The following is a 17,261-nucleotide window of genomic DNA, read 5'->3' on the forward strand; positions in this document are numbered from 1 at the left end:
GACAGGGTTGCAGGGTGGGCACCCCCACTACCCCCTTAGCTTTGGGGTGAGCAACACCAGCACAGCCCTCTGTGCTCACAACTGCTGGACACCAAAAGCAGTGCATCCACTTTACAAGGGAGAGCAGAACTGTATAAAACGGCGTCATCTTTATTTTGCATACTTTAATTTCAGAACAAAATAAACAAAAAAAAACCACAATACACAACATCCAACCCCATTGTCAAATTAAGGAGGGGATGGGGCTTGAGGCCTTTGTTTCCTGCCATAAGACACAGGACAGGAGAGAGACCACTAGACATCAGCAGGGGAGCCACGGGGACACTATACAGAGGGCAGGAGTTTCCGAGGAGTTCCTAGTCTACTTCTTCCATGCGGGAGGCGTCCTCATCTCCCTCGAGAGGGGGGATCTCCTCCGGAACAGCTGCGCTGGGTTCCTCTGCTGCCACCTCATCCTCATCAATGCCTAGGAAACAGAAAATAGGAGGTTCCAACCACACAGCACGGAGGGAGGGAAGGGTGTCCCCACCCGGGACCCAGGCACTGCTCACTCCATACCTAGGCCTAGCTTGATCATGCGATAGATGCGGTTGGAGTGGGTCTGGGGATCCTCCAGGGAGAAGCCGGAGGACAGCAGCGCAGTTTCAAAGAGCAGCACCACCAGATCCTTGACTGCCTTGTCGTTCTTATCCGCCTCGGCCTTCTGCCTCAGCGTCTCCACGATGGGGTGGTCGGGATTGATCTCCAGGTGCTTCTTGGCCATCATGTAGCCCATGGTAGAGTTGTCTCGAAGTGCCTGGGCCTTCATGATCCGCTCCATGTTGGCTGTCCAGCCGTAGGTGCTGGTCACGATGCAGCAGGGCGAAGACACGAGCCTATTGGAGATTGTCACCTGCAAACAGCCAGCAAACCTCAGGTGTGTGTGGAGGTCAGCCTTACATCTTTGCCAAGCCTTAGAGACAGCTCACACCTAACTCCTGAATAAAACCACTCACTGCAGGGCCACTGGCATCACCAGCTGCTCCGCTTCAGAGCCAGCTCCCTACGAATGTGCCTAGGAAGATGGCCCAAGAGCTCCGGCCCCTGCCACCTCCCAGGGAGACCTGGAGTTCCAGGCTCCTTGGCCTGGCTTACCCCAAGCCATTGTGCCCTCTCCAACCCTGCCCTTGAATCTTGACACACACAGCAAGCACGCAAAGCTGCACCTCCAAAGGAGTGCGGAACACCTGAGCCCCAGGTGCTCACCTTCTCAACCTTCTTATCCAGGATCTCCTTCATGAGCTTGCAGAGGTTCTCAAACTTTGCCTTGCTCTCCTCCATCTTCTTCTTCTCCTCCTCGTCCTCAGGCAGCTCCAGGCCCTCTTTGGTCACAGACACCAAGCTCTTCCCGTCGAACTCCTTGAGTTGCTGCACGCAGTACTCGTCGATCGGCTCTGTCATGTACACCACCTCGAAGCCCCGCTTCCGCACGCGCTCCACGAAAGCCGAGTTGGCCACCTGCTCTTTGCTCTCCCCTGCAAGGTCATTCAATGGGACTCAGACACGAATGCCCCTGCCCTGCCCAGCCCCTGCCCGCCTCAGACCCAGACGCGCACGCACCAGTGATGTAGTAGATGGACTTCTGTGTCTCCTTCATGCGAGAGACGTACTCAGACAGCGAAGTCATCTCGTCTCCAGACTGGGAGGTGTGGTAGCGCAGCAGCTCAGAGAGGCGGCGCCGGTTGGTGGAGTCCTCGTGGATGCCAAGCTTTAAGGGCGGGAAGAGAAACCACCATCAGCTGGGCTAGAACTTTGAACGACCCACTTACCACGTACCCAAACGTGCCCCAAGGGAGAAAGCCACTCGCTCCTCACCTTCAAGTTCTTGGAGAAGGCCTCATAGAACTTCTTGTAGTTCTCCTTGTCTTCCGCCAGCTCGGAGAAGAGCTCGAGGCACTTCTTCACGATGTTCTTGCGGATGACTTTCAAGATCTTGCTCTGCTGCAGCATTTCGCGGGAGATGTTCAAGGGCAGGTCTTCGGAGTCGACCACGCCACGGATGAAGTCTGCAACCAGGCAGTGCGGCAGCTTGGTCAAGACCAGCCCAGACTGGACAGAGCCACCCGGATGCGCACACGAGGTCCGGCTTTCTCCCTGGACCACTATCTGGGATGAAGCCTGCAGCCCCCTCCAACGCCACCGGGCCAAGGCCATACTCACTGAGATACTCTGGGATCAGCTCATCACAGCTGTCCATGATGAACACACGGCGGACGTACAGCTTAATGTTGTTCTTCTTCTTCTTGTTCTCAAAGAGGTCAAAGGGAGCTCGGCGAGGGATGAAAAGCAAAGCCCTGAATTCCAGCTGACCTTCCACGGAGAAGTGCTGCGACAGGAGACCCAAGGTAAGCCAGCAGGACGCGCCAGGCCCAGGGTGCCCTTCAGTCCCAACTAGACTCCAACCTGGAATTATCGTCCCCCAAGCACTTGCGACATGATTCCTAATGCCCTAAACACACCTACACTGGTCCCAGCTGCATAAAATCCTGAACTTCCACCAGGAGAGAAAGCCAGGTCCTCGGGCAGGGCCATCAGCGATGCTCCCGGTTCTCAGCTGGGCTACCCCCTGCCTCTCCACCCCGGCCCACTCCCAAGGCCTCTCACCTTGACTGCCAAGTGGTCCTCCCAGTCATTGGTGAGGCTCTTGTAGAACTCGCCGTACTCCTCCTGGGTGATGTCATCAGGGTTTCTGGTCCAGATGGGCTTGGTCTTGTTCAGTTCTTCCTGATCGATGTACTTCTCCTTGATCTTCTTGGTTTTCTTTTTCTTGTCCTTGCCGCTGTCATCTTCCTCATCGGAGCCCACATCTTCGATCTTGGGCTTCTCATCGTCCTCCTTATCTTCCTCCTCCTTTTTCTCTTCCCCTTTTTCTTCCTCTGCTTCATCATCACTGATTTCCTTTTCTCTTTCCTTCTCCAACTAAAGCACCCAGAAACACTCGTCAGTTTTGAGCACCGACCCTCAGGGCAAGCAAATGGCCCAGCCCACCAGAAGCACAGGCAGGCTGCCTCCGTGGGAAGCATACTCACGTAGAGGGTGATGGGGTAGCCTATGAACTGCGAGTGCTTCTTCACCACCTCCTTGACCCGCCTCTCCTCCAGGTACTCAGTCTGGTCCTCCTTGAGATGCAGGATCACCTTGGTGCCTCGGCCAATAGGCTCCCCTGCAGACCAGGAGGGCAGGCGGTGAGCGAGCTGCCCCAGGACCGCCTGCTGCACACTCGCCCTGTGAAGCAGCGCCTCCCGGCCACTCACCGTGGTCGGCGCGCACGGTGAAGGAGCCCCCAGCAGAAGACTCCCAGGCATACTGCTCGTCATCGTTGTGCTTTGTGATCACGACCACCTTCTCGGCCACCAGGTAGGCAGAATAGAAACCGACGCCGAACTGCCCGATCATGGAGATGTCGGCACCAGCCTGCAGAGAAGCGGGAACGGTCAGACTCGTGTCCTGCAGAGAACAGAGGCCCGGCCGCACGTCGAGGGCTGGCTGCCACCTACCTGCAGAGCCTCCATGAAGGCTTTAGTCCCCGACTTGGCGATGGTCCCCAAGTTGTTGATGAGATCGGCCTTGGTCATGCCAATGCCGGTGTCCACCAGCGTCAGCGTGCGGTCCTGGGGGCTCGGGATGATGTCGATCTTCAGCTCTTTGCCGCTGTCCAGCTTGGAGGGGTCCGTCAGGCTCTCATAGCGGATCTTGTCCAGGGCCTGCAAGGCAGCACCAACAGCGGATTTCTTAGCTATCTCTTCAGCGTTAGGAACCTCTTGGATTGCTACTCTCACGCTGTAACTCTGACTGCCCCATCATCCTACACGAACTGTGAACTCTTAGAGTGAGTAATAAACGTGCCATTTAATGGTAACAGAAAATTGCGTCCTTGAAATACCCCTGGAAGTGAGAACCTTGGGCCTCACTGGACTAGGAGCCGCGTGGTCACACTGGCCCGCTCGTCCAGGGAGCACCCGGACAAACCCCTTCAATAGCAATCAGTTTTCCCCCTTCGGGAGGAGCCCAGCCAGCCATGAAACACGAAGGAACTCACATCAGACGCGTTGGAGATCAGCTCCCGCAGGAAGATTTCCTTGTTGGAGTAGAAGGTGTTGATGATGAGAGACATGAGTTGGGCAATTTCCGCCTGGAAGGCGAAAGTCTCCACCTCCTCCTCTCCATGGTGCACTTCCTCGGGCATCTGGAACAGGAGGGTCAAGAATCAGGAAGGTAGCGGCCCCAGAACTGACGCTTCTGAAATTCAGATGGTGTTTAAACTGCTTTGGGCGGGGTTACTGAAGACACGCCCTTTCTTAAAACCTGTGGGGTGAATACTAACAACCACCGAGTCAGGTCAAGAGCAAAGCCCTCCTCAACCAGACAAGCAGGTAGCATGGAACAGGGGTGACCAGCAGCCGCTCACCACGCTGGTCCCAACCCAGACAAGGGACTCCCGCCCCACGTTCAAACGCCAGCATCACTGACCACACGTCTCTTTGATGTGGGCGCTGGTTTTATTCTCAAACTGCTCGCCCGTAGGCAGCTCTTCTACCCCTGTAGTGTGGATGCGCCCAAGGCCCGATCGCAGCCCCACGCGGCAGGGCACACTGACACCCGAGAAACAGCGGTAACCGGCTCGCGGCGCAGTCCACGCGGGACAAAGAACAGAGCAGGCGAAGGCTGCCCCGTGACGCCCCAGCACCTGCTCGCACCCAAGTAAAATGGTGCCCGGGGCCGCGGACCGACCCTCGTCACTGCCGGACATGCGTCGGCCGCAACCCCGCGAGAAGGGGGCGCCACAGCGCGCCTCGCCATCGCCCCAGCATCCGGGCACTGGGGCGGAGCATCGGGCTCCAGAAGCTTCGAGAACAATCTCCGCGCTCGGGGAGGGGCGGGGGAGGGAGCCTATGAATCTTCCAGAGCCTGTCCCCTCCCACTCGAGGGCTGCGGAAAAGACCTGCCACACGCCAAATGCGTTTCTGCCCGCGGCGGGTCCCGCACGGACCTCGAGGGCCGAGCAGCAGCGGCAACCCAGGCGCGCAGTGCTGAGTCACCCGCGCGCAGACCCGGCCGCCTCGCGGCCCTGCGGCCCCCGTAGCCGCGTCCGGAAGTGGAGGGGCAAACATGGCAGCGCCCCGGGCCGGCGCGGCCACCACGTGCAGCCGGCCCCCGCCGCGGCCCCGCGCCGCCGGCCCGGCACGCCGGTGCAGGCCGACCGGACGCTGGAAAGCCTCCACGCACCACCCCCGCAGCCCGAGCGCGCGGGGACCCACGGGCCGCCCCGCACCGCGGCGTCTGGCCCCCGAGCTGCGCAGCGACAGCGCCCGCGGGGGAACGGCCTGCAGGGACGCGGCTGCCTTACCTTGAAGGGAAAGGGCTGCGAGCACGAGAGAGCACGGAGGGCCCGGACTGCCAACCGCACACGGCACGAGGCAGCGCGGGGGTGACTCAAGAGAGCTCTTGGGAGCCCCCAGCCGGCCTATATAAGGCGAAGCACAGCCCAGCCGCCTCCCCCGGATCCCTCCGCCTTAAAGGCGGACGCCCGCGAGCCCCGCACCTGCCGGCGCCCGCCCACCTTGACGTCATGGTCCGGAATAGGGGGCGGGCGGGGAAGAGCCAGAGCCGCCAGCCTCGGTGTGGGCTCGTGAGCTCCTGTTCTCTGCACGGCCAGGGCGTGACCCCTGCCACGATTAGGGACTGAGAGTGCTCATATGCCTCAACAGTGGATCTGCGAGCGAGGACCCCACCGGCTCCCCCAAAAGCCCTCCCACAACCAGGAGGCCGAGCCGACGGGGACTTGAAGCGAGCAGAGGTAGTCACTCCCACCCAGTCTTCTAACTAGGACCTGCCACATATATCCCCCCTCCTCCCGGCGAACGGCCCAGCTGCCTGCAGCCCCCTGGGGCGGGGGAGGGGCGCCGGCCCGGGAGGGAGGGGACTCTTTGCCGGCGTGCGGCGGAAGGAGCGGCGGCAGCGGTGCTGCGGCCACTTCCAGCAGTTTCCAGGCCAGTCTCGGCGGCCCCGCCCCCGCCGCCGCCTCCCCTCGAGGCTCCTCCTCTCGCGCTGCGGCCCGGGCCGTGCCGGTACTGCAGCTCGGGCCGACCCCTGGGCGGAGCGGGTGGGCTGCCGCTGCTCGGCCCTGCTACCCGCCTCGCTCGCCCCCGGAGCGCGGCACTGCCCCGCGGCTGAGGGGCACCTGGCCCTCCGCCTCTCCCGCCGGCCGCACACCTCGGGCAGCGGAAATGTTTTTCGGGCGCCTCCATCCAAGCCGAGACTGGGGGTGCCCATCCCTTCCCGAGCCTTCGTGGCAGCCCCCCAATCCCTAAACACTGGTTGAGGCGCCCTGCTTACAGGGTCACCTCAAGCTATTTCCCAAGCTGGTTTCGGATTTTACGCCCTCGTTCGCGTCTCTAGCTGCGGGAGCAGGGGGAGGGGAGGGTCTCCAGGGACCCCTGCAGGTGGTCGCCTGCCCCGTGGGAACCAAGTTCCTTTGCGACCCTCGGCCATGCGGCAGCCCAGGGAGCCGCGGGTCGCGCCCGCCTGGCCCAGTTTGGACACTTTGCCTGCCTTCCGGCTGCCGGCGGACCTGCCTTTCCCAAGGGTCCCCTGAAAGTCTGCTGGACCCGCGTCCTTCCCAGGAGACCCTGGCCACGCCCTGCTCCGTGCTCCCCAGCCGGCCAGCCCCGGCACCCGGTTCCCCCTCCTTAACCGCTTTGGCCGCATGCTGGCTTCCAGAGAACAAAGGAGGACCCTTCTTTTCTTTGCGCTGTCCACGTGGTCGTCCCGGCCGTCACTGGGCCAAGGGTCTCTCTCCATGTCCTTGTCCCTTTCACCGCGGTCTGTGAGAAGCCTGTGGCTGGGGGAATTGAATGGGGTGGGGGAGGCGTCGGGTCCTGCCCGGAAGGCCTCAGGGTGCTAGGTTCTAACGCTACCTATTTTTTTTTTTAAGATTTTATTTATTTATTTGAGAGGTAAAGTTACAGAGAGAGACAGAGATAGAGAGAGGTCTTCTATCCAGCGGTTCACTCCCCAGTTGGTTGCAACGGCCAGAGCTGAGCCCATCAGGAGCCAGGAGCTTCCTCCGGGTCTCTCTCACAGGCGCAGGGGCCCAAGCACTGGACCATCTTCCACTCTACCTCTCAAATAAGTAAACAAAAAATCTTAACAAACAAACAAAAAAAGACACCAGGAGCAGGGCTGGCACTGCTGTGGCGGGCGAAGCCCGGGCCTGCAACCCGGGATCCAGCTCCTTGTTTATGGCCTGGAAAAGCAGAAGATGGCCCAAGTGCTTGGGCCCCTGCACCCACGTGGAACCCGGAGGGAGTTCCTGGCTCCTGGCTTCAGATTGGCTCAGCTCTAGCCATTCCAGCTAATTGGGGAGTGAACCAGTGGATGGAAGACCTCTCCCTCTGCCTCCATGGAACTCCACCTTTCAAATAAGTTAAACAAATCTGCATGGTTTCTCATCTAGCCCTCCCTCTCTGACTGCAGGGGACCTGGCTAATGATAACTCTGTTCCCAGTGCCCAGAGGCTTCCTGAGCCCCACCCCCCACCCTGCAGTGAGCCCCCAGAAGTGAGTCTGCAGGGCCCAGGAACAGGACAGTGCAGGTCCCAGAGTCCATCAGCTCACAGCTGACACCCCTGCTCCAGCGCTGGAGTGGGGGTCCGCTCTCCACATCTCAGGGAGCAGACCAGAAACCACCCCTGTGGATGGATGGACTTCCCTGAGCTGGACCCCAGCAGGGCCAGGACCGGAGACATCCCGGAGGCTCCCTGAGGACGTCTTTTTAATTTAAATCTCAGAATCCAGCCTCTCTCCCAGGAAGCCCTGCAGGAGACGGCTGCCTGAGTCCAGGAGCTTCATCCCTTCCCTTCACTGATGCGTCCCCTCCCCTCCCCCGACCCTGGGAGCCTTGTACAGCCAGGCCAGGGAGCCCCCAACCCACTGAGGACTGTGAGAGGGTCCCATGTTACCCTGGGGAGGGGGACAACTGCAGGCCCCAGCCAGCCAGGCCACAGCACAGGACAACTCCCAGGAAAGGGAAAGACAAGGGGACCATAGCACAGGAATCGCTGAGGGGGCCTGCAAAAAGGCGTTAGGGCACAGAGGGCTGCCCATGCCCTGCTCCCGAGCTCTGACCTGAAGGGTGAGGGCTGGTAAAGGCAGGCACAAGACCCGCTCAGTCTCCAGGAGCCTTTTTCCCGGCAACACTTGCAACCACTGCTGTTCCCAAGGCCCGCTTTATTCCACGTCAGGCCTCAGAAGCGCTACCCAGGGCCATGTGGTTACTGCAGCAGTTAAGTGCTGCCTCGGATTCCTGCTTCCTGGATAGGAGGATATATAAAGTGCTTTGAGTACTACAAATGGAATAAAGGAAAAATACCTTAAAAAATAAAGAGGCAGGGGCGGGTGCTGTGGCATAGCAGGTAAAGCCACTGCCTGCAGTGCCGGCATCCATTTGGGTGCCGGTTCAAGTCCCAGCTGCTCCACTTCCCATCCAGCTCTCTGCTATGGCCTAGGAAAGCAGAGGCTGCCCCCAAGTCCTTGGGCCCCTGCACCCACGTGCAAGACCCGGAAGAAGTTCCTGGCTCCTGGCTTCAGATTGGCACAGCTCCAGTCATTTCGGCCAACTGGGGAGTGAACCAACGGATGGAAGACTCTCTCTGCCTCTCCTCCTCTTCTGTGTAACTCTGACTTTCAAATAAATAAATAAATATTTAAAAAATAAAGTAAGAGCTCCTGCAATAAAAAATAAATAAAAAAGGGGCCGGCATTATGGCGCAGCAGAGCAGGTTAAGCTGCTGTTTATGTTGCCAGCATCCTGTATCAGTGTGTCAGTCTGTCTCTCCCTCTCTCTGCAACTCTTTCAAGTAATTAAATTAAAAAAAAAAAAAAGCAAAAGAGAGATAAGTTTAAAAAAATAAAGAGGTCTTCCATCTGTTGGTTCACTCCCCAAATGGTTGCAATGGCTGAGTCTGGGCCAGGCTGGGCCTCCAGGCCTCCCACGTGGGTGCAGGGGCCCAAGCACTGGCTTCATCTGCTGCTGCTTCCCCAGGTGCACCAGCAGGGAGCTGGATGGAAACCGGCGCAGCCAGGACTTAAACCAGCACTTACACGGCATGCTGGTATCACCGGCAGCAGCCAAAAGATAGTATTTTGACATGTGAAAGTTATATGAAGTTTTAATGTTGGTGGCCATAAAGCTTTAGGGAAACGAGCCACACTCATTTGCTTCCATGGCATCTTGCTGTAGCAGCAGAGTGGACAATGGTGAGTAGACTAGATAGCTTGCGAGCCCTGAAATACTTACTCTCTTACCTCTTATAGAAAACAGTCCTGTGGACGCTGTGGTGTAGCACCTGCAGCGCTGGTTCAAGTCCTGGCTGCTCCTCTTCCATCCAGCTCTCTGCTAGGGCCTGGGAAAGCAGTGGAAGATGGCCCAAGTCCTTGGGCCCCTGCACCCCTGTGGGAGACCTGGAAGAAGCTTCTGCCTCCTGGCTTCACACTGCTCCAGTTCCAGGTGTCGCGACCATTTGGGGAGTGAACCAGTGGATGGAAGACCTCTCTCTCTCTCTCCGCCTCTGCCTCTCCCTCTCTAATTCTGTCCTTCAAGTAAAACAAATAAATCTTTAAAAAAATAAATAAATAAAAGAAAGGAAAGGAAAAAGAAGAAAACAGCCCTGCACTAGACAAAGCTAAGTCTCAGTTGGAGCGCAGAGACTCTGCCCAGGGAATACTGTGCGAGGGCGTCACAGAGGCTGCTGAGGGGTGCGAGATAAAGCTCAACAGACAGAAAACACCTGGAGCACCAGGGCCTCGGACTGTATCCACAGGAGGGCAGCCGTGGAGCCTGAGCCTGGAACAAGCCACCTGCCAACCTCGTGCCCATCCGCTGTGTCCTGTGACTTCCCGGGCCTTCCCACTCCCATGGGGCTTACATCTCCGAATTCCACGGGGACTGTGTCCCGTGCCAAGGAGCCTGGCCTTCAGATAGACCGGGCCATTTACACAGTGTGGGCCCTGCTGCTTTGCCTCTGCTTTCATATTTACATTTTTATACATTTATTTCTCTCTCTCTCTCTCTTTTTTTTTTTTTTTTGACAGAGTGGATAGTGAGAGAGAGAGACAGAGAGAGAGAGACAGACAGACAGAAAGAAAGGTCTTCCTTTTTGCCGTTGGTTCACTCTCCAATGGCCACTGTGGCCGGCATACCACGCTGATCCGAAGGCAGGAGCCAGGTGCTTCTCCTGGTCTCCCATGGGGTGCAGGGCCCAAGCATTTGGGCCATCCTCCACTGCACTCCCGGGCCACAGCAGAGAGCTGGCCTGGAAGAGGGGCAACCGGGACAGGATCCGGCACCCCGACTGGGACTAGAACCCGGTGTGCTGGCGCTGCAGGCGGAGGATTAGCCTATTGAGCCGTGGCGTCGGCCTATAGATTTATTTATTCAAAAGGCAGAGTTACAGAGAGAGAGGTCTTCGTCTGTTGGTTCACTCCCTAGATGACCACAGTGGCCAGACTGGGCCAAGCCAGGAGCTTCATCTGGGTCTTCCATGTGGGTGCAGGTACCCAAGCATTTGGGCCATCCTCTGCTGCTCTCCGAGGCCATATTAGCAGAGAGCTGGGTCAGAAGCAAAGCAGCCAGGACTCTTAGCTGGCCCCCACCTGGGAGCTGATGCTACAGGCGGCAGCTTAACCCACTACGCCACAACACCTGCCTCATATGTCAAATTTTTTAAAATTTATTTTGTTTAAGATGGAGAAAGAGGGGGTGGGGAGGGAGGGAGGGAGAGAGAGAGATTTTCCATTCACTGGTTCACTCCCCAAATACCTGCAACAGCTTGGGTTGAGCCAGGCTGAAGCCAGGACCCAGGAACTCAATCTGTGTCTCCCACATGACAGACAGGGACTCAATCACTTGATCTTGCATCTGCCACTTCCCAGGGTGTGCGTTAACAGGATCCGAGGCAGAGTAGGGACTCAAACCCAGGCACTCTGATACGGGACGCTCACATCTCAAGCAGTGCCTTAACCATCATGCCAGATTCTTGCTGCCTAGACTTTGTAGCACAAGACTGAAATGATTTTTAAGTACTTTTCTTTTTTTATTTGAAAGGTACAATGACAGAAAGAGAGAGAGTTATCTTCCATCTACTGGTTCATCCACCAGATGGCCACAATGGCCAGGGCTGGGCCAGGCAGAAACCAGGAGCAAGGAATTTCACCCAAGTCTCCCACATGGCTGGCGGGGGCCCAAGCACTTGGGCCATCTTCTGCTGCTTTCCCAGGCGCATTAGCAGGGAGCTGGATGGGAAGTGGAACAGCCGGGATTCAAACAGGAGCCCACATGGGATGCCAGCAACACAGCCAGTGGCTTTATCTGTTGTGCTACTGCACCAGCCCCTATTTATCTAATTTTTAAAAATTTGCTTATTTATTTGAAAAGCTGAGAGACAGGGAAAGAGGGAGGGAGGGAGGAAGAGGAAGAGAGAGAGAGAGAGAGAGAGAGAGAGGGAGATCCTCCACCTGCTGGTTAATTCCTCAAATGCTTGCAACAGCCAGGGCTAGGACAGGCCAGAGCCAGGAGCTGGGAATTCCGTCCTGGAATTTCCCCATGGATGTCAGGGAAACAGGACTTGGGCCATCCTCTGCTTCTCAGGTGCATTAGCAGGAAGCCGGATCAGAAGCGTGGTGTAGCAAGGACTTGAACCAGGCACTTCTTAGCTGGGATGTGGACCCAAGAAGGGGCTTAACCCACTGTGCCCCAACACCTATCCCTGTATCTTTTAATTAATTTATTTGAGGGCAGAGAGACAGATAAAGAGAGAGCATTCACTTCTGCTGATTCATTTCCCACATGCTCACCAAGGCAGGCCCAGAGTGCCACACTGAAACCAGGAGCTGGGAAGTGATCCAGGCCTCTCACCTGGTGTGTCAGGGAGCCAACCACTTGAGCCACCACCTGCTGCCTCCCACTGGCACCAGGCACTCCGGGAAGCTGGCATCTACTATAGCAAATGCCTATCCCATGGGTACCATTGAACTGCTCTTTTGTATAAAGTATGTCTTCTTTTTCATTCCTGAAATTGTCTTTCATGTCATTCTTTTAAAAAATGTATTTGAAGGCCGGCGCCGCGGCTCACTAGGCTAATCCTCCGCCTAGCGGCGCCGGCACACCGGGTTCTAGTCCCGGTCGGGGCGCCGGATTCTGTCCCGGTTGCCCTTCTTCCAGGCCAGCCCTCTGCTGTGGCCAGGGAGTGCAGTGGAGGATGGCCCAGGTGCTTGGGCCCTGCACCCCATGGGAGACCAGGAAAAGCACCTGGCTCCTGGCTCCTGCCATTGGATCAGCGAGGTGTGCCGGCCGCAGCGCGCTGGCCGCGGCGGCCATTGGAGGAGGGTGAACCAACGGCAAAGGAAGACCTTTCTCTCTGTCTCTCTCTCTCACTGTCCACTCTGCCTGTCCAAAAAAAAAAAAAAAAAAAAAAAAATGTATTTGAAAGGCAGAGTGACAAAAAGAGAGAGGGAGGGAGGTATTTTCCAGCCATTGGCTCATTCCCCAAATGGCCTCAATGGCCAGAGCTGAGCCGATCCAAAGTCAGGAGCCAGGGGCCTCCTCCAGGTCTCACATGTGGGTGCAGGGGCCCAAGCACTTGGGCCATCCTCTGCTGCTTTCCCAGGCCACAGCAGGGAACTGGAACAGAAGAGCAGCAGCGGGGACTAGAACCGGTGCCCATATGAGATGCCAGTGCTGCAGGCAGAGGCCCTAGCCCACTACACCACAGCATCAGCCCCTGCTGTGAGTCTTTACAAGATGGTCTGTGAACACAGTCTCTCTCCAGAGGTCGGAGGTCAGAGAGCTGTAGGCCGAGGAGATGGCACCACAAGTTGCCCAGGGTGGCCATGCAGCCACTGGCTGAGGTGTGGCATTCGCCAGTGCCAGCCAGCAGCAGCAGCTTCTTGGGGACAGGGGCCGAGCCGATGCCAGTGCCCCTGGGAGCGGGACTGAGGCAGCAGCACAGAGCCACAGGGTCCTGTCACCTTGCAAGGCACGGCGTGGGGTTTGTAGATCTTGTTCCACCAGCAGCCTCTCCGCCCACGCTGGGCAAGGACAACAGCCCCTCGCATGGCGGTGGCCACCTCCTTGGAGCACGTCACTCTCAGGCTGACCTGGCCACTGGAGTCCCCTGACAACAAATGCCTGGAGCCTGCTCCGTTGGTTGGCCCGCACCTGCTGCTACACTGGCCAGGTCTTCAAAACCACAGCCTCGCGGGCCGCCCCCAGGAGGAAGCCAGCGACCTGAGAGTCCTCGACTAGCACGGAGAAGAGACGTCTCCTGTGGGGACTTGAGCTTCCTGTCCTTGGCCAGGCAGCCCAGCTTGGTGACAGGGAGCCACTCCTTGTCCTCGGCCTCACCAGCCCCGACCCCAGCCGTGACAGCAGCCCCAGATGCCTCCGTGGCCTCCCATTCCGGGGCCCTCCTGCTGCACCTGCATCACCTGCCATTCGGTGTTCTCTCCCAGAACCTGCTTGTGGGTGATCTTAACCTCAACACTTGGCACATCCAGTCTCAGCCTCTGCCCCTTCCCCACATAAGGATTTAAGGCTCCAAATTTCTTCAGGACAGGCAGGCACGGTCCCTGACCCAAGATGGCTTAATGTAATTTTTTTTTTTTTTTTTTTGACAGGCAGAGTGGACAGTGAGTGAGAGAGAGAGAGAGAAAGGTCTTCCTTTGCCGTTGGTTCACCCTCCAATGGCCGCCGTGGCTGGCGCACCACACTGATCTGAAGCCAGGAGCCTGATGCTTCTCCTGGTCTCCCATGGGGTGCAGGGCCCGAGCACTTGGGCCATCCTCCACTGCACTCCCTGGCCACAGCAGAGAGCTGGCCTGGAAGAGGGGCAACCGGGACAGAATCCAGCGCCCCAACCGGGACTAGAACCCAGTGTGCCGGCGCTGCAAGGCGGAGGATTAACCTAGTGAGCCGCAGCGCCGACCTTAACGTAATATTTTTTGACCTTACGACGATGTGAAAACGGTTTTCACAGAAAGTGTACTTCAAAAACAATTTTTAAAGCTCATGTTTCTTGTTTATAATACATCATCAAAAAAAATGTTTTTAAAGACTTATTCATGGGGCCGGCGCTGTGGTGCAGCAGGTTAACGCCCTGGCCTGAAGCACCAGCATCCCATATGGACACGGGTTCTAGTCCCGGCTGCTCCTCTTCCAATCCAGCTCTCTGCTATGGTCTGGGAAGGCAGAAGATGGCCCAAGTCCTTGGGCCCCTGCACCCATGTGGGAGACCTGGAAGAAGCTCCTGGCTCCTGGTTTCGGGTCGGCGCAGCTCTGGCCGTTGCGGCCACCGGGGGAGTGAACCAGCAGATGGAAATGGAAAGACCTCTTTCTCTGTCTCTATCCCTCTCTGTAACTCTGTCTTTATTAAAAAAAAAAAAAAAAAGACATTCATTTGGGGCTGGCACTGTGGCACAGTGGGTTAAGCTACTAGCTGCCTCGCCGCCATCCCATATGGGCACTCATCCCATATGAATCCAGCTGCTCCGCTTCTGATCCAGCTCCCCGCTCCTGTGCCTGGGAAAGCAGCGGAAGATGGCCCAAGTGTCACAGTGCCCGCCCCTGTATTTCAGATTCTGAATTTTGACCTTTCCCAGGTGGGCCACACGTGGTAAGATCCTCTCCCTCGTGGTGCCAAGAGCCGCAGCTCCCAGCCAGTCTGTGACCATGTGGGAAACATCACACGCCCTCCCATGTGCTGTGTTGCTCAGCTGAGCCACTGGGCAGGTTCAGTGTGTTAAATGCACTTTCTTCTTAACGATGGGCTGAACAGGAAGTAACCTTGTTGTAAATCAAGGAGCACCTGTGCTATGTTGGCTACATTCCACAAATTTCAACTTATAGTTTGTTTGATTTTTTTTTAAGATTTATTTACTTGAAAGACAGAGTTACAGAGGGGGAAGGAAGGAGGAAGGGAGGGAGGGAGGGAGAGAGTCTTCCATCCACAGGCTCACTCCACAAGTGGCTGCAAGGGCTGGAGCTGGGCCCATCTGAAACCAGGAGCCTGGAGCCTCTCCGGGTCTCCCACATGGGTGCAGGGGCCCAAGGTCCTGGGCCATCTTCTACTGCTTTCCCAGGCCATAGCAGAGAACTGGAGCAGGGACTGACGCTGTGGCGTAGCGGGTGAAGCTGTCGCCTGCAGTGCCGGCATCCTATATGGCTGCCAGTTTGAGTCCTGGCTGCTCCACTTCCCATCCAGCTCTCTGCTTTGGCCTGGGATAGCAGTAGAAGGTGGCTGTGGGGAGCAACTCAGACTAGACTGTTACTTGAATTAAGACTTATTCTATGCATCTGCTCTCCCACAATATGGCGCTCGGAGAGGAGCAAACAGCTTCTACACAGCTGCCTCCAGTTCAACCAATAAACAGCAGGACCTGCTCCTGATTGGAGGAGAGCAGCGTACTCTGCATGTGGGTAGCAGAGTTGGGATTGGTGGAAGAGGACTATAAAGGAGAGAGACAACATGCACCAGGAACATTTATCTGAAGGAACACCTGTGCAGCCCCCGAGAGAGCCGGCTGGCGGTGTGCCGCTCCCCCGCGGAAGTGGGGAAAGTGGCAGGGGGAACCGCCCTTCCACGGAGGTGGAAGGGTCGGTAGCCAACCCGGGAAGAACCAGCAGCAAACCCGGGAAGGGCTGAGCAGACAAAAGAACAGCGCAGGGTCCTGTGTCGTTCCTCCACGAAGAGGGGGAGCGACATAATGGTGCCGTGACTCGGATATGAAGCCTAGGCAGGGTTTAGTGTTGTTCCTCCATGAAGAGGGGGAGCGACAGGTGGCCCAAGTCCTTGGGCCCCTGCACCCACATGGGAGACCCAGAAAACTCCTGGCTTCGTATCAGCACAGCTCCAGCCATTGTGGTCAACTGGAGAGTGAACCAGTGGATAGAAGACCTCTCTTTCTCTCTCTCTGCCTCTCCTCTCTGTGTAACTCTGACTTTCATATAAATAAATAAATATTAAAAAAAAAAAAAGTGGCGCAGCCGGGTCTTAAACCGGTGCCCACATGGGATGCCAGCACTGCAGGTGGTGGCTTTAACTGCTATGCCACAGCACCAGCCCCAACTTATAGTATTTTTATTATAATTCAGTTTTAAGGATTTTCTGATTTCCCTGAAGGTATCTCTTTTGATCAATTTAAAAGTGTTTTACTCTTTCTTTCTTTCTTCCTTTCTTTTTTAAGATCTCATTTTATTTATTTGGAAGGCTGAGCAACAAGACAGAGGGAGAGACATAGAAAGATCTTTCAGACACTGATTCACTCCCCAAATGGCTGCAACAGCCAGGGTTGGACCAGGCTGAAATCGGAAACCAGGAGCTCATTCTGGGTCTCCCATGTGGGTGCAGGGGCCCAAGGACTTGGGCCATCTTCTGCTGCTTTTCCCAAGTGCATTAAGAGGGAGCTGGATCAGATGTGGAGCAGCCGGGACTCGAACCGGTGCCCATATGGGATGCAGCTTAACCCACTGCCTTGCCGCGCCAGCCCCTGTCCCTGTGTTTTTGTTTTGGTTTGGTTTTTGTACTTGAAAATTTGTAATTTAGAATGTGGTTAATATCTGCAAATGCTCCATGTGTCCCTGAGCAAAAATCCGTGTCCTCCAGCTGTTGAATTAAATAAAGCGATGCTGTCAAGCGAACACACCCGTGTGCTGGCGACACCGGCCATAGCTGGGAGGAAGGGAGGTGGGAAAGCTGGGGAGGAGCGGAGCGAAGAGCCTCCTCTGAGGCAGAGCGATGGAGATGGGGGCCGCGGGGCAGAGACCCACCGCGGGAGGAGGGGTGGGCACTGAGGAGGGACGGCCAGCAGGCAGGCAGAGGGATGTGCGGGAGGCCAACCTGCAGCTGCAGATCCAGGCACCATCAAGCTGCCGGCTGCAGTCACGGGCAAGGTCAAAATCACTCAGGGATGTGGTGAGAGGGCGAGAGCCACTCCCCAAGTGCAGGAACCTACTCTATTAATACGCCTCTGACTGCGTGTCGCCTGGCCCAGGCCAGCCATGGCACCAGCGGCCTGACGGTGTGACTCAGTCTTTCCTTGCCACTGCTGGCGCAGTCTCAAATGTCTGTCCTCCTCCACCATCACCCGCACTAGGCACCCCTTTCCGTCTGTGGCAGGGCCGTGTGGTGTTCTGGGCCTCCCTTGACTACCAAGGTAAAACCGGACCCC

The 17,261-nt window shown here is 57.0% G+C and overlaps 1 protein-coding gene across 2 annotated transcripts; it reads right to left on the reverse strand.

Moving 5' to 3' along the window:
• Nucleotides 1-130: 130 nt before the first annotated feature.
• HSP90AB1 (heat shock protein 90 alpha family class B member 1) lies at nt 131-5,474 on the reverse strand. Of its 2 annotated transcripts, none has more exons than XM_002714447.5 (12): nt 5,387-5,474; nt 4,079-4,225; nt 3,537-3,743; nt 3,294-3,453; nt 3,069-3,202; nt 2,644-2,958; nt 2,200-2,365; nt 1,855-2,045; nt 1,600-1,747; nt 1,246-1,514; nt 559-892; nt 131-466 (listed from the first exon to the last, which is right to left on the reverse strand). In XM_002714447.5, the coding sequence occupies exons 2-12, from the start codon at nt 4,223-4,225 to the stop codon at nt 357-359; spliced, it is 2,181 nt and encodes a 726-aa protein (XP_002714493.1). In that variant the 5' UTR covers nt 5,387-5,474; the 3' UTR covers nt 131-356. The 2 variants fall into 2 exon arrangements, with proteins under 2 accessions (XP_002714493.1, XP_089190011.1); XM_089333885.1 differs by having other exon boundaries at nt 4,079-4,278.
• Between the last annotated feature and the right edge of the window lie 11,787 nt (nt 5,475-17,261).

This window comes from Oryctolagus cuniculus, chromosome 5 (genome assembly GCF_051225735.1).
Source record: "Oryctolagus cuniculus isolate XC-2025 breed Fujian yellow rabbit chromosome 5, ASM5122573v1, whole genome shotgun sequence".
NCBI lineage: Eukaryota > Metazoa > Chordata > Mammalia > Lagomorpha > Leporidae > Oryctolagus > Oryctolagus cuniculus.

Bases quoted from the DNA above. Each gene is read 5' to 3' on its own strand.
- HSP90AB1 (XM_002714447.5), bottom strand. From the start codon at position 4,225: ATGCCCGAGGAAGTGCACCATGGAGAGGAGGAGGTGGAGACTTTCGCC. The intron at 1,748-1,854 runs GTGAGGAGCGAG...CCGCCCTTAAAG, and splicing joins CCTTCTCCAAGAACTTGAAG to CTTGGCATCCACGAGGACTC. The intron at 467-558 runs GTATGGAGTGAG...TCTGTTTCCTAG, and splicing joins CATGATCAAGCTAGGCCTAG to GCATTGATGAGGATGAGGTG.